Source organism: Ursus maritimus, unplaced genomic scaffold (genome assembly GCF_017311325.1).
Source record: "Ursus maritimus isolate PB19 unplaced genomic scaffold, ASM1731132v1 scaffold_21, whole genome shotgun sequence".
Lineage (NCBI taxonomy): Eukaryota > Metazoa > Chordata > Mammalia > Carnivora > Ursidae > Ursus > Ursus maritimus.
The window spans coordinates 48434746-48450174 of NW_024424564.1; the positions used below are offsets into that span (position 1 = coordinate 48434746).

The 15429-nt window shown below is 55.8% G+C and overlaps 1 protein-coding gene across 1 annotated transcript in view; it reads left to right on the forward strand.

Moving 5' to 3' along the window:
- Window positions 1-473: 473 nt before the first annotated feature.
- FAM83F (family with sequence similarity 83 member F) overlaps window positions 474-15429 on the forward strand; it is a 34006-nt gene continuing 19050 nt past the window's right edge. The window contains exon 1 of the mRNA XM_040637571.1: window positions 474-965. Coding sequence (XP_040493505.1) covers window positions 474-965 — 492 coding nt within the window. The remainder of the gene's footprint in view (window positions 966-15429) is intronic.

The window sequence follows — 15429 nt, forward strand, 5'->3', positions numbered from 1 at the left end:
GGGCCATCCCCGCGGGGAAGATGAACGCGCGCCGGTACGAGGCCGGCCCTGGCAGGCCGCAGGAAGGGTTAGATCGCCACCGAAGGGTCGGGGCCGGGAGGCAGAAGCCGGCCAGAGGCCTCCGGTGCGTCTAACTAGGACCCCTACTCCCACAGCCACCCCCACGCCCCCCCCCCACCACCCCGCAAGCTCCTGCCTACGCTGGAGCCCCCGGGCCTGGCCGGGCCCCGCAGGCCTAGGCCCCGCCGCGTCCCCCCCCCTCCCCGGGAAGCCCCCCCAGGCGGCCGGCTCGGCTCGCGGCCCCGGGGAGGCCGAGGGCGCGGCCGCCCCTCCCCGCCCGACGGCCGCGCCCGCGCCCCGGCCCGCGCCGATTGGCCGACCTCGCGGCCAGGTGAGGCGCCCCGCCCCTCGGCTCCAGGTGCGGCGGGGCGACCGCGGCCGGGGCCGGGACCGGGACCGGCGGCCGGGGCGCCATGGCCGAGTCCCAGCTGAGCTGCCTGGACGAGGGGCACGTGAACGAGAGGGTGACCGAGGCGCAGGCCGCCTTCTACTACTGCGAGCGGAGGCGGGCCGCGCTGGAGGCGCTGCTGGGCGGCGGCGAGCGGGCCTACCGCGAGCTGGTCAAGAAGGAGAAGCTGCGGGACTTCCTCTCCAGCCGGGAGCAGCAGGCCCTCCGCGCCGCCTGGAGCCCCTACGAGGATGCCGCCGCGGCCGCCGCCGCCGCTCGGGTCAAGAGCAAGGCCAAGGCCAAAGCCCCGCCGCAGGCCCCGGCCGAGCCCTGCGAGTCCCTGGCCTACTGGCCCGACCGCTCCGACACCGAGGTGCCCCCGCTGGACCTGGGCTGGACCGACACGGGCGTCTACCGCGGCGTGAGCCGCATCACCCTCTTCACCCACCCCCCCAAAGAGGAGAGGGGGCCCCACCTCAAGCAGGTGGTCAGGCAGATGATCCAACAGGCCCAGAAGGTAGGCCCCACCCCCCACACCGGTGGGACCCCCACCTCGGAGGCAGGGCCTGGGGCAGGACTTCCTGACCACTCTGGAAAATGGGCCCAGGAGCCCTCCCTTAAGCCCAGCCGTTGGTGAGGTCCCCAAAGAGGATGGATGGGAACGTGTTTGGCAAGTCACAAGGTGCTGGGCGGTTGTTTGTCATTATTACAGTGTCCAGAGGGGCTGGCTTTCCTCTGCTCGTGCTTCTTTTTCCCTGTCAAGTTCCTCTCTGTAGGGAAGAGTGGGGGCTGTGGGGCTTTGTGGTAAAATGGGCCACCGAGAGGTCTTGGTAACAACCCATGTACTGCCCAGGGATTCACAAAACCCACCCCGGAATTGGGTGGTGGGACTTCCCCACCCCTACCCCAGCCACGCTGTGCTTAGGAGGCCCCCCAGAGTCAAGACTGCACTGGCATTCACACCCCCTTGGGGCCAGTACTAGAAGTCAAGCAGCCTGGAATAAACGAAGAAATGTATTTTGAGCACCTACTATGTGCCTGGCTCTGTGACAAGGCACATCACTGGACTCAACAGCTGGGGTGGGGCGGGGAAGCTCTCACTTACTGTGTGTCTCTGCTTGGGGGTTGAAAGGAGGGGATGTTTCCAGAGTGGCTGGTCAGAATACTGATGGACCAGTAGGTTGTGGGGCAGGGGGGAAGAATTTAATTTTTACTGTATGCCCTTGGCTAGGGGCACCTTGCATAGCGTTTCCAGATAAAACATAGGATATCCTGTTAAATTTGTTGTTTAACAAATAATTTTTAGTGTTAGTGTGCCTCAAACATTGCATGGGGCATGCTGCTGCTAAGATGTTCTCTGCTGTTTATCTGAAATTCTAATTTAATGGGGCACCCTGTCTTTTTATTTGCTAAATCTGGCTCCCCCACATAGAAATTTATTAAGAAACACCAGCAGCCTTTAGTGCCTGGTGCAGAAGATACAACAGGAGTGGCTTGGGTTCACCCTTCTAATTCAGCTCAGTGGATGTGGTTGAGTCCTGTTACCCCTGGAGGGAAGACCAACCCAGAAAGACCAGTGGTGACGCTCCTTTCCTGGAAGGGGTGATGCAGGTTGTTGACTACATTGGCTGCCAGAAGGAAGGATTAACTTTCTTTTTTTTTTTTAAAGATTTTATTTATTTATTTGACAGAGAGAGACAGCCAGCGAGAGAGGGAACACAAGCAGGGGGAGTGGGAGAGGAAGAAGCAGGCTCATAGCAGAGGAGCCTGATGTGGGGCTCGATCCCATAACGCCGGGATCACGCCCTGAGCCGAAGGCAGACGCTTAACTGCTGTGCCACCCAGGTGCCCCAGAAGGATTAACTTTTCACTGTCCCTATTTCCACCCTCCCTCTGTAAGAAATTTCTCCTTATTTGCCTGAGCTTTCTTTGTATATTGCATTCTGCAAAAGAGAAAGGCGAGTTTGAGAAGAGGAGGAGAAAGGACAAGGATGACAATACCAGGCAGCTGGGGTAAGGGGTCAGGTCTCACGATGCAATACTAAAAGCCTTGATTTGTTAGCACTTCATATGTGCCAGGCACTGTGCTAAAAATTTACTTTCATCATCTCCTCTGCTTCTTACGACAACTAGGTGAGATGGGTATTTGTCTTCTTTTTTGATTCAGAACAGTTACTCGCCAAAGGTCACACAGCTAGTAAGTGGCTGCGCCAGGATTCGAAAGCCGAAGTCCTTGCTCTTAATCACTGTGCTGTCCTGCCCTCCTGTCTGATGATAGTGCAGCAGGACTGAACCAAGGGCCTTGAATGGAGCTAGCCTGGTCCCAACCCAGGGTACAGGTTGTGTGCCCCTGTTACAAAAGGGGAGAGACAGGACCTCTGCCCACAGGGGCTGCTAGTCCCAATGTTCCCAGTGCAATGTTTTTAGTTCTTTAAATATTTAACAACAGAAACTTTAACAGTTGTGAACGAGTCTATACTATGTACATATTTAACTAGTTGTTACATCCCGAGTGCCCACTGTGTACCAGGCACCAGCCATAGAAGGATAGAAGCTGTGGTTTTTGCCCTTCAAGAGTTAACTCAAATAGTGCGGGGAATGTGCTGGAAGGAAAAGCGTTTTTTTTTTTTAACCTAATCTGGGAGGGCTTCCTGAGGGAGGTGAATTGCACGGTTGAAAGGGGAAAGAGAAGGAAACTGGAATGGACAATTTCTCTATTAAGAGACTTGGGAGCAGGAGCAAAAGACTTTTCCTTCAAAACAGCAAGCAGCTTTGGGGGTACCTGGGTGGCTCAGTCGGTTAAGCATCTGACTTGGGCTCAGGTCATGGTCTCAGGGTCCTGGGATGGAGCCCCAGTGTCATCTGGCTTCACACTCAGCAGGGAGTCTGCTTCTCCCTCTGTCCCCCACCCCCACCCCCGCAGAGGCAGCCTCTGACCCTGTCTATGTCCACTCAACTCCCAGGCCTTCTGGGCCCCACCCTTACTCACAGTCGCTCCCGTCTCTATAGCACCGTCTTCTCGGACCCCAAGAAGGAGGTCGGACAGAGACATTGACCTGTTTCACAGGTGAGGCATGTGTGTCCTATCCCACTATGAGGGGGACTGTGGTGGGGAGGCAAAAGGACAGACACACGTCCAGCTGTGTCCCAGAGAGTTTCGTTTTTACCTCATTTCATCTTCAGTAGAACCTCATGAGGAGCTGTCGTTTTACTCCTGAGTGACAAACAGGAAACTAAGGCTCAGGGGAGTGGCCGGGACTTACCCACCGTCGCAGACCATCGAGGGCTTCGAACCTCAGGGATCCAGAGAGAGGAGCCCAACTAGGGGGACACTTTGAAAATCTGACTGGGCTGGAGGGAGGCAGAGGGCAGTGAGGAAAGAGCCCAGCCGAAGTGGCGGTGGGAGCTGGTGGCCTGGGAGGAAGGCCTTGGAAGCAGGCAGTCGGGTCAGCTGCTACCTCGGCCTCTGCAGGTGGCAGCAGGCCGTGCAGCAGTGCTGGCTGCCTGGCATTCAGACACTCGGCCGTGTTTGCTTGTGGGGTGTGGTTTTTTCCTGCTGCCTTTTCCCCTCATTTCAGTGTCACTGAATGACGGACTTTGCTTACAAACTGCAGGCAGGAAAGGTGTCTTCAGGGACCGAGAAATGAGTCCCTGGCCTTTCCCATGCAGAGATGAGCAGGGGAGGGGACTGCTAAGATCATTGTAACCGCAGAGGGCTGGGGGAGGGGTGGACTTCAAGTGAGATCACGTGTGGGCTGGGAAACTTTGGGATCTTACATACAAGAGCAGAGGGAGAGGGCCCACAGCAGCAGTTCGGGCGGACTGGTGATTTGGAAGGAGACTTCATCTGGTCACTGGACAGATGTTTCGAGGTTACTGTGTGCTAAGCACTTCAGTAGAAGACAGACATATAAACCACAGCATGGTCTGCTAAACCCTTCTTAGCACACAGCATGCTGAGGGCCTGACGAGGGCGCGGGGCAGAGGCATCAACGCAGACCCGGGTTAGGGAAGGACTTGTGACGCTGAGGATCTGGCTCCACGTGGGTCCGAACGCAGCAGGAAGGCTGAGACTCCCCCCATCTTTGCACCCAGACTTCCTTGTGCCCAGTGGCCTCTGTTTTCGAGGCTCCTGTGTGGGTTTAGTGAGGTTGCCTAGAGAATAGGAAACTTGCCCCCTACCTCAAAGGCTGACCCTTGACCCTGCACTCTGGGCCCCATACCCACGTACACTTCACTGCCTACTACACGCTGCCCCATGTCCTTTGAGCCTCAATCACCATGCGAGGCAGAGTATTATCTTCGTTTCTGCGAAGAGTCCTCTGAGGTCCAAAAGGGTGAAATGGTTTGTCCTTAGACCAAGGGCAGGGAGATTATGCAGCCTCCCCAGGTCAGAATCACCAGTGCCCCACGAAGGCCCCACAGCCCAAGAGAGGGAGGCTGGTGGACCAGGCAGCTTTGATTAGCCAGGAGCCTTCATTCCTGTTGAAGCGGAGACCCTGGTTGATGGGGGACAGTGGGGTGTGGGTAGCAGGCCTGGCCCTACCCCTCCTCTGCCTGCTGATGGCTTTGTCTCCTTTCTTTCAGGGCCCAGCCCAGGGCTACCTCTTCCTTGGCACTTTTATCAAGTTTTCAATTCAAAAGTGACCATTTTGGAGGCACCTGGGTGGCTTAGTCAGTTAAGCGTCCGACTCTTGATTTCAGCTCAGGTCATGCTCTCAGGCTCGTGTGATCGAGCGGCACGCGGGGCTCTGCACTGGGCGTGGAGCCTGCTTAAGATTCTCTCCCTCCCTCGCCCTCCCCTCCCTGCGCCTGCTCTCTAAAACAAACAAAAGTGACCTTTTTATTGTCAGACGTGGCTCCTTGTTTCTTCCCCCTGTGTGCCTGGCACACAGCTCACTTTGGGAGAGCCCGTTTTATCCTCAGGGACTGGCAGCTTTGGAAGAGTGAGACCCCACCTTACTCCTCTGAGCCTCCTTTGCAAGGCCCTGGTGGCCACAGGCAGTCAGTGATTTGTATAAATGGTTGGAGACCGTCTCCAAATGGCCATCCGGCCCTCTCCATCCCTCTAGAGAAGCAAGTGTCTGGAGAAGTCCCCTTTCAATGTGTTGAAAGGCACATTACCCAGGGGACTCCTTTAATCTCCATTGTAACAAACTGGCCGCAGGGAAAAGAATGCTGTGAGCTGGGGGAGGGGCAGAAGGATTTGGGGAAAAGCACCAGAACAGGAGGCATGGTTTGCCAGATTAGCAGCTTGGTTCGAGGTCTGGGCGGTTGATGGGGGTGCAGAGCTGGGAACACGGGCACAAGGGCTACGGCAAAGTCTTGGAGTCTCTGGCTCGCCGTGCCAGGAGACTCACCTTGCAGGTGGCAGTGTTTGCCACGGAGTAGAGCCCACTGTCTTCCCCTATTAGTCGCAGTCAGCGTTCCCCTCATTCAAGGCCATCCCACAGATAGTACCGAGCACTGTCCCTGTACCAGGCCCCGTCCCTGTACCGGGCCCCATGCTGAGCATTGAGATAGTGACTTGCGGCAGATACAGAAACAAAAAAAAGTCTGATCCACCTTACCCTTCTTCCCTGCACCAGTAACCTTCTGGCACGGACTTTGTTTCAGAGGCACAGGGCAGCTCCAGAGTCCCTGTCCCATTGAGCCTTGTGGGTAATGGTGCAGCTGCAGCTCCAGGGACCCAGCACTGACAGCCCTTCCGGGATCTTGCCCCAGCCTGTCCCGGCAGCACCCCTGCCAAGCCCCGAGCTCTCTGGCTGCTGGATTCTGAGCGTCTCTCCTTTATGCGCAATCACTGATCCCAGGAGCCGGAATTTCTGAGCAATGGAGACCCCACTTCATGTCAAGGTCAAGGACAGGCCTTGAAAGACCTTGAAATTGAAAGGTGGTTTCTGTCCAGATAATGGCCACTCACTAGCTGTGTTCCTTTGGGTAAAGTACTTCCTTCTCTGAGTCTCCTGACCTGCAAAATGGGAGGCTGATACCTAGATTTCTGGATGGTTTGGAAAAACAAGGAGGAAACTACGTGGGAAAGCTAAGGATACCAAGAAAGTATCCCACAAATGTCAATTGTTCTGGAAAGTAACTGCTGCCTTCTCTGTCCTCTCTCAGAGCAGGGGAGGGAAGTGTGGCGGAATTGCCTCCAAGGAAGTGGGGCTGCTGCAGCCAGGAGATGAATTAGGGGAGTTAGGAGTCAACTTCTCATTGCCGGGGGCTCTGTGCAGGTGTATTTCAGAGAGGACCAGCTGCCTGCTCCCCCCAGCCCCACCTGTTGGCCTTGATTAGGTGGTAGCTGTTTGTCCAAGGGGCTGTCTGCCCACCTCCGCTGTCGGCAGGGCTGTGGCATCTGAACCCTCAGCCAAAGGTCTTCTCTAGGATCTGCCGTGGGCAGAGACAAAACAGGAAGGCACAGAGGGCCCCGTTCCTAAACTGGGCATCCCCGAGGGTGTTCCCCTCACGCTGTCATCCAGAAGGGCCTGCCTGGCTGCAAACCCAGCCCGAAGAGCCTGAGGGCAGTCTGGAAATACTTCTCAGGAACTAAAGCTTTCATAGGTGGGCAGTGGGGCGCAGGGGGGCCGACCGTGTTTCTCTCTTTGGAGGAGAAGGAGGCCTACGCTCGGTTCCTCTGAAATCTGGCACTTTGGATCCCTGAAACTCTGAGGATGGGTGTTTCCCAGGGAGTTCAAGTTCAAAGATGGGGGCCTTAATAAAGGGGTGACTTCTTCCTGACCTTCTCTCGGTTTTGTGGGGGGCAGATCCAGGTTTGTTGGGCTGTGGTCTCAGGAGACCAGGCCACTGCCAAGGGAAGTACACAGTCGGGAGCCAGGAGCCTGGGGTCCTCATTCTCACTCAGGTTGTCTCTATCCCCGCCCACTTGGTGACCTTGGGCAAATCATTTGACCCTGCTAGGCCTCCATCTCTGCATCTGTAAGCGGGGATAATTCTTGCCTCTTGCTTACTTTCACAAGTCTGCTCGGAGGCTGTAACGCAAGACTAGGAGATGGCACTTGGAAAAGATGAGTAACGTATGCAGATAAAAGGGATTTCTATGAAGAGAGGCTAACATTGTGGAAAGGTGGGAGCTACGCTATTTCCTTTAATCAATCCAACCCTCAGCACCTCACGGGGGAAGTGCTCTCCTCCCAGAGGCTCGGGGAAAGCACAAGGTCACAGAGCTTGTAAGAGGCTAGCTGGGGCTCCCCCCAGGTTTGAGTCCAGGCTTGTGCGCTTCTGCTACAAATGCCCTTACTCTTGGGGAGTGCCCTCTGGGGCCACCTCTTCCTTTGAAATCTACAGAAACAAAGTGTATTTGTTGCCAGCCAGGCTCTGGGAAGCTCACAGTTTGGAGACGGACAAGTACACGGCACCTAGCTGCTCGGATCTGTGCTGAATGGGTGAGAAGAAGATTCTCTCTACTTGGAGACGTTGGGGCAGGTATCACCTGGAAACTGAGTTTCCGGGGACCTACCTTGTCCTCTGAATGGCCATTTTCTGGCCCCCCTGGGGCTTGTGACCTCACTGACAAGCTGAGACCTTGGGATTCCCAGCCACCACCCCTAATCCCTCCATATTTTCAGTCTCTAGGATGCTGCCTCACCTTGACTGGTGAGATCCACCTCCCTTTCCTCACAGTGTACAAGGCAGAGCCTGTTCTTGGGCACGATTCCACCTGGCGGGGGGAGGTGGGGAGCAGGGCAGAGAACAGTTGAGCCAGGGTGGGTCCTGGCTGCCTGCCTGCCTGTGCTCCTGGCACTGTCCTGAGCAACCCCCACCTCCCTGAGTCACTCTAGCTATCCCCGCTAGATCCCTCCCCCACCGCACCTCACCACCCCAGGCGCTATGACCAGTCAGCTTTAGCTGCAGCTGCTGCCTTCCCCAGTTCTGTTTTTCCTTCTCTGAAATTCGTGGAGTCTGTGGACTTGCTAATGATCCCATAATCTTAGCGCTGCAATAGAGTCTATGGCTTTTCTAATTATTAGTCTCCCTAGACCAGGTTTCCAAAAATCCGTAAGCTCATCCCCGCACAGCTTGTATGGTGGTCCTCATTCTGTGGGACCCCTCGAAGTACTGCCTGGGTAGGTGGCAGGCTCTGCATAATTTTTGTTCTCTTTTCTAGCAGTGACTCTGCAAATGCTTGGGGCGGTGGCAGAGACCAGGGTTCTTTACTTTTTGGTGGGTCTCTGAGGACAGGCTATGAGTGTTCTTAACATCCCCCCGTCCCCTGAGGGTTCCCAGACTGCCTGGAGATCCCACACATTTGTTCATTCATTCAACATGTTATTGGGGACCTATTATGTGCCAGGTTCGAGAAATATACAGTGGAATAAAATGTGGACCCTGACCTTAAGTCTGACGGAGGTAAAAAGAAAAGAAACAGCAGGGCATTTGGGGGAGGGGGTCGATGGCTGCTCTTGTCAATGCCAGACGTGCAGGTGCCGGCCCTTAGAATATATTATTTCATAAAATTTTCACAACAAGCCAGCAACTTCCCATTTTATAGATGAGGCAACAGGTTCATAGGGGACAGGGTCACACCACTGGTCACTAGTGGAGCTGGATGGAACCGAGTCTGATTCCCATGGAGCCCCAGGGCTATAGCAGAGGCCTCCCAGGAATGGAGAGCCAGAGCAGCCAGTGTGGAAGGGAGGGTGGGGCTGTAGAATGTACTAGGCCGGAGGCCAGGGAGTGCAGAGATTCACCTTATTCCTTGCAACCCAATGCCCTCCGGACCACCTTCCCCAACTGCACCCCTCCCTACACTCTCCTCTCTGGGGAAGCCCTCCCAGGTAGCATCACCTGGCAGTGACCACGAATTTGTCCTTTCGGCTTCTTAGAACCTCCCGGGTCAACTGCCAACCCCAGTTGTCTTGCCCTGGTAGGTCAATCCAGAAATACCACAGCAGGTACTTTCCGACTCCCACCTTGCTCTGCCCACGGACTGTCCAGTGCTCAGAGCACCAGGCCAGCAACCCAGACCGGCAGCCGATCCTAAAAGTCATCTGTGTATCTTCATCGGATTTTTTTTTTCAGCAGCTGATTTATCTTCCTAATTATGTGTAGCTTTAAGCTAATGTTAAAATGAGCTTGCATTAGATAATTTTCACTAATCAACACCAACTTAGTGCAGGGAAGTCATCCCAGAAGCCTGCCGTGGGGCACGGAGAAGCTGGCCTAGGATCTTAAAAAGAATTGCTATGCTTAGTCCCTAGCGGGTCACATATGGTTCTTCATGACTGAACGAGCTGACCTTGCTCACGTGGCTACAGTCTGTTCTCTTTCTCGGGAGAGCCAGCCTGGGTCTCCTTTATGTTGTCCCCTTCATCAGCCTACTTTGGGGTGTGGGTGTCAAGGGTCAGATGAACAGGGAATGAGTCCCAGTGCCGCACGGCAGGGAGACGTGACCTGCAGGGTCAGGGGCAGAGCCTGGCCCAGAGGCCAAGCGGTCGGGAGAGGAAGCAGCCTGGCTGGGCGGAATTGGGCTCCTGCCGCGGCTAGTGCGTCCTGGGAACCTAGTGTCTAATGATGTCTAATTAGTGAGCTTGAAACAACGTAACATGGCTACAGACAGCCCGGAAGCCTCCGCTGACAGAGCACAGATGTCTTGCTGGTGGAATGGGGGCAACTTGGCCTCCAGGCAGAGAACAGGACTCCACGGTCTTAGCTCTGCCCTCTTGGAGGGCCGGGGCTCTGGTCCAAACAGCATCCTCAGCATCCCAAGGGAAGCCCCTACTGCCGAGGTGTTCTTAGAACATTTACTGCGCGTCACGCTCTGGAGAGGAGGGAATGACACGTCTCTGTCTCCACCCCTCAGGTGGTCAGGACAGACACAGGCCTGAGCAGACAAGCATCCTGGGAAGGGCACACACTGCCCTCAGGGCTGGGGACAGAGAATGATCCTGGGACAGCCTCTGGGAAGAGTGAAATAAGCCCTCAACAGAAAAGGGCCTTCCCATCACCATGGGGATATAGGGTGGTGGCAGCATGAGTTAGGACACAAGGTGTGTGTGTGGGGGGGCTGCTGCTCATGTGTTTGGAGAACACAGAGTGATCTCGTGTGGTGTGAGTTTATTGTCAGGGGAGAGAGTGGGTTGGAAGCCCATGGAGGGTCTACCACTGGGCGAAAGGCTCGATTCTGTGGGCAGCCTGGGGCCAGAGTGTTTGAGCCGGGGAATGACGTGTTAGGGTCGTGTTGCTGGGTCCGGCTGCCAAGAGGGAGGGTGTGTGGCAGGATTTCTCTGCCTTTAGTGCCCGCAGCTCCTGCTCACGCCGCTTCGAAGAACGAAGAGGTAGACGAGACGAAGAGCGGTGGGCAGCAAGGCGAAGTTTATTGAGCGATAGTACAAAGCTCCCGGAGAGGGAGAGGGGTGGAGAGGGCTGGCCCTGGAGTTTCTAAGGTTAGGGGGTTTATGAGCTCTCTTGCGGAGCTATCTTAAGCAATCAGCGTGTGCCAAGTCGTGTCAATTGGGGCTTTGATCACATATCCCTCTACAGATTAGGTTAATGTCTACACGCTGATGGTCTTTTTTGGCTGACATCTGGGGGCCTATGTCTTAACTGCCCTTTGCCCATGATGGTGACAAATGCTTTGTGGTTAATTGTTTTATTATAGGACATTTTGTAGAAGTCACTTCTGCAAAGGCTGCAGAGCAGAGTGTCAGTGCTGTCCTGTCTCAGCTGCAGACAGGACGTCAGTGCTGTTTTAGCTGTCCTGACTCCATCTTTTCTTGTTGGGGACCCTGGCCCTGACTCCCTAACTGTCCAACTAGCTCCTAACAATTGGGACTGCATGAGCTGGTGTCCCATCAAGCTACTGCTGAGCCCCTACTGTGTGCCCGGCACTGTCAAGGAGAAAGGGCAGAGCCTGGCCACGGGGGCAGCCACCATACGAGGGTCTGTGGAGGCGCCACTCATTTCTGGGCTTCCTCACGGAACCATGAGGCAGCTTCACTTTACAGGTAGAATTCAGAGGTCTTCCCACCAGCGCGGAAGGCCTGACTCCGAAGTCTGCTTTCCCCACCGCGGTAGACTCTTGGACGGGGGCTTAAGCTGAATGAATCTGGAGCCCAGGGTGGGATGTTGTGAAGGGGGTGGGGGCAGGGCCAGGCGATGTTCTGTGGGCGTCCTCCCCAAGGGGGCTGTGCAGACCTCCCCTGTTGGCCCTCCTCTCCTTTCACCCCAGGGAGCAGACTCGGAAAGCTTTCTTACCCAGTTGCTCACACCCTACCGGTGCAGGATTGATGATAACTCAGAGGGACCCTTGATGACAAAAAGTCCGGTGTACCCGGAGCGCTGAGAGCCCCCACCCCCGAGATGAGCTGTCTCCGTCCTCCAGCAGCAGCGTGCTGGGCTCCAGTGGCGGCTGTGCTGGTGAGGTTCCCGCGTCTACGTCGAGGTCCCCTCTACTCCGGCAGCCGCGGGCTGACTGCGTGCGGCGGCTTGGCGTGCAGGGAGCGACGCCCAGCACCGCTCGAGGAACAGTGTGTTGTACAGACTCTTCACTTAATTGAGCTGCCCTTCCCCTCAATTAGTTCAAGTTCTGACCTTTCTGTGAAGGCGTGTTGTCTAGGCTTTAATCACCACCCCAGGCTGGGCCTGCTGGGCATGGTACTGAACAAAGGAACAACATCTCCACCTTGATGTCCGAGCCTGCGGGTGGCTCCCAGCCGCTGGCTCCCTGGGAGCTTGGCGCCCCCTCCCTGGCTCTCATTCTCTGTCACCCCTCCTCTGAAGTGATGGCCCCTTCGTTCTGCGTTCAGTCTCTGAGAGGACAGCACCAGCCTATACCCACTGCTCACCCCAGGCCAAGCCCCGAGCTCCTGCACCGCCCGCATGACCTCACTTAAAACCCAGAACGCTCTGTGAAGGCATCACCTCCCCATCTGAGGAAACTGGGCCTTAGAGGAAATGACTCACTCAAGGCCACACAACCAGTAAGGCTGTCCGCTTCTAGAGAGTGTATTCTCTTGCCCACACCAGTCAGGACTCGAAGTGTGACCCATCCACCCCCTGCATTCAGATCACCTAGGGGGAAGGGAGCTGCTAAAATGCATTGTTTAAGGGCCTGCTGGATCAGAGCCTCTGCAGACGGGACCCTTGAATCTGCACATTTGGCAGGCACACCCTCATCCCCAACCCACCCCGGATGATTCTTCATACACTGAGGTTCGACAGCCAATGCCCTGTAGACCTTGATCCCTCTCTGCAGCGATAAGGGGAGACTCCTGGCTGGCTGACCCAGCACTACCCTTGATGGGAAAGGGAAGGACTGCTCTCTGGTCCCAGACAAACTGACTTCCCTGGGCTGCCAGATAGATGGCCAGCTGCTGCCCTCCCTTCCCCCAGGAACCTTAGGGCTCACGGTGCGGGGAGTTAGCCCCCTTCACCCATATAGGGGGTCACCTTAATGACCCCCTATAACCGTACAGGCTTTTCATGGGATTTCATGAGCATGACCTCATCTGAACCTCCCAAGAGCCCTGGGAGGTGAAAGTCAGGCCCCAGAGTCACATACGCAATCAGCGGGAAGCAGGCCATGGAACCACTGCTGTACCTGGGTGGGCTTTCTTCCCTTCCTCTCTAGAAAGAGGCGACTGTCAACCAGTACCCTGTGATAAACGGGCTTGGCCTGCGGCCTCTTGCTTTTCCCCACCATGGAGCAGAGCGCGGGAGGGGTGGATCTCTGCCAGCAAGGGCAGCCACACCCGCCCCGGTGCATACGTCAGCGGGGAGCTGGGGAAACCAGTGAAGGAGAACATGGTATTGTCCTGCTCTACCGAAGCAGCCTGGTTTTGTGTGACCAGAAGTGGACTGGGCTCCTCGCCAGAGTAGATCTGGGCCCAGAGCCGCCCTGTCCCCATCACCTGGGGGAGGGTGACAGGTGGGTATTCTAGGGAAGCTCAGGACGGGAGTCAGAAGCCCAGGCTTTAGTCCCACCTCTGCCCAACAAAGTAAATTAACCTTGGGGCTGGGCTCCAGCTGTGAGGTTTCCTCCCACTCCTGAGATTCTGCGCATCTGGACGTCCTCCGGTGCAGGGGCTAAGTGCTGAGGTACAGCCTGTGCCCTGCACGCGGGCACAGCCGAGAGGCTTTGTGGGGCTGACATGCAGCCCATGCTCCACTTACTGCCTTGCAACCCCTCCCAGGGAGGACGGGCTCCCTTTTGTAATTTTCTCGAAGGTGCTTGCTATAAGTGCTGGTGGCAGCCCTGCCTCCTGGCCTTTGGTTAAGTACTGTCCTCACGTGAGGCTGGCTGCTCCTTTAAGATCTGGGGTGGGTAGAACAGAGGCAGGGAGACCAGACCTTTGAGCTGTGGCTCAGGCGCCAGTCCTAAAAGGCACCAACTTCATTTCCCTTCCGTGTACCCTCAAGGAGGAACTTCAACTCTTACCTTCCAGCGAGACAATCTAGCCAGGAATCTTGCTCAGTATTATTTTTTCTCTCCACCCCAGTGCCTTGTCATTAACGAAATAATAGAGAAAACTGCAAAGCTACAACTGCACCCCACAATGTATGTAGACATTCATTCCCCAAACACAGAGAACTGACTATGTGTAGAGATGTCCCCCGAGGGTGGAGACTGAGACGAATCATATGGTCCCTGCCATCCAGGAGTCCACAGCCCAGTGAGGGACAGAGCTGTTCAGCAGATGTTACTTACAATACAGCATCAAGGACCTCGCACTCACCTGGAATACACCGTGGGCAGGAAGCAGGGAGTGGCGAGCACTGCTGGGTAGGGGTAGGGAGAAGTTCAGGAAATTCTTGGCTGAGCTGGAAAGCTGCATGGGAGTTTCACCAGGGTATGGAAGGAGTGGGAACAAAAGGACTCAAAACCGCCTGATGTGCCTCGAGGTTCTCAAAGGGGAGTAGGGGGGTTGGTGCAATTTTGCCCCCGGGAGACATTTATCAATCATGTCTACAGACATTTTTGGTCGTCACCGCTCGGACTGGTACTACTGCCATGCTGTTAAACAGCCTGCACGGGACAGCCCCCCACAGCACAGAAGTACTGGCCCCGAGACGTCAGTAGAGCCACAGCTGAGAAACCCCATGTTAGGGCAACGGTAGGTCATCCTGTGTGGCCGAATGCAAGGGACAGAGGGCATAGGGCCCAAGATGAAGCTGGAGAGGCAGAAAGAGGCCAGTCAGAAGGCCCTTCAAATGCTAAGCTAAGGAGTTTGGCTCTCTCTCGAGGGCCCTGGGACCCTCCTGGTTCATGAGGCTGTTGTCTGGGGGGATTGCTGCTATGGAGAATGAGTCAGAGCACAGAGACTAGTAGGAGAGACTAGTTAGGAAGCCATTCCAGGAATTTAGTAAGAAATGAGGGGGCCTGAGTGAGAGTAGCAGTATGGTGGGAACAGGAAAGAACTGATCCAGGGAAGGTGCACGGAGCAGGTAGGACCCACTGGACTTGGCAACCAATCAGATGTGGTCAGTGGGGGCATAGGAGGAGGCCAGTGGACTTGGGCTTCTGGCCAGGGTGACCAAAAGGATGTTGATTTTGGAAGTGCCCGTGGGGCAGACTGGTGAGATCCTCACCCCAGGTCTAGTCTGGGTCATCCAAACACGCTAGGGGTGGTGGTCCCCGGCAGTCTGGAGCAGAGCTGCCTTGGAGTACACGGGGAAGGTGGGAGTCCTTCGGTTATTTTTCTATCTAATGGCAATTAAGGAATCCAGACAGAGAACCTGAAAAGCTGGCAGTGTAATTAAAGGTAAATGACAGAGGGAAGTTCTGAGGCTTCCTAACCCCCCCTCCCCCGCTGCCCCTCTGCCCCTCCGCCCATGCAGGATATCAGAGGAGGAGATGTTAAGCTAACCAAACACCTGGTGAGAGGTATTGCAGCATGATGCCTGCGACAGCTTCTAAAAACCCCTGCCGCCTCGAATTAACCTCTTCCCCCCGCCCCCCGGGCACCGCACATCAGTGGGTAAACAGGTAAAGGACACTGGGAGCCTGCTGCTGGGGGGGGGGG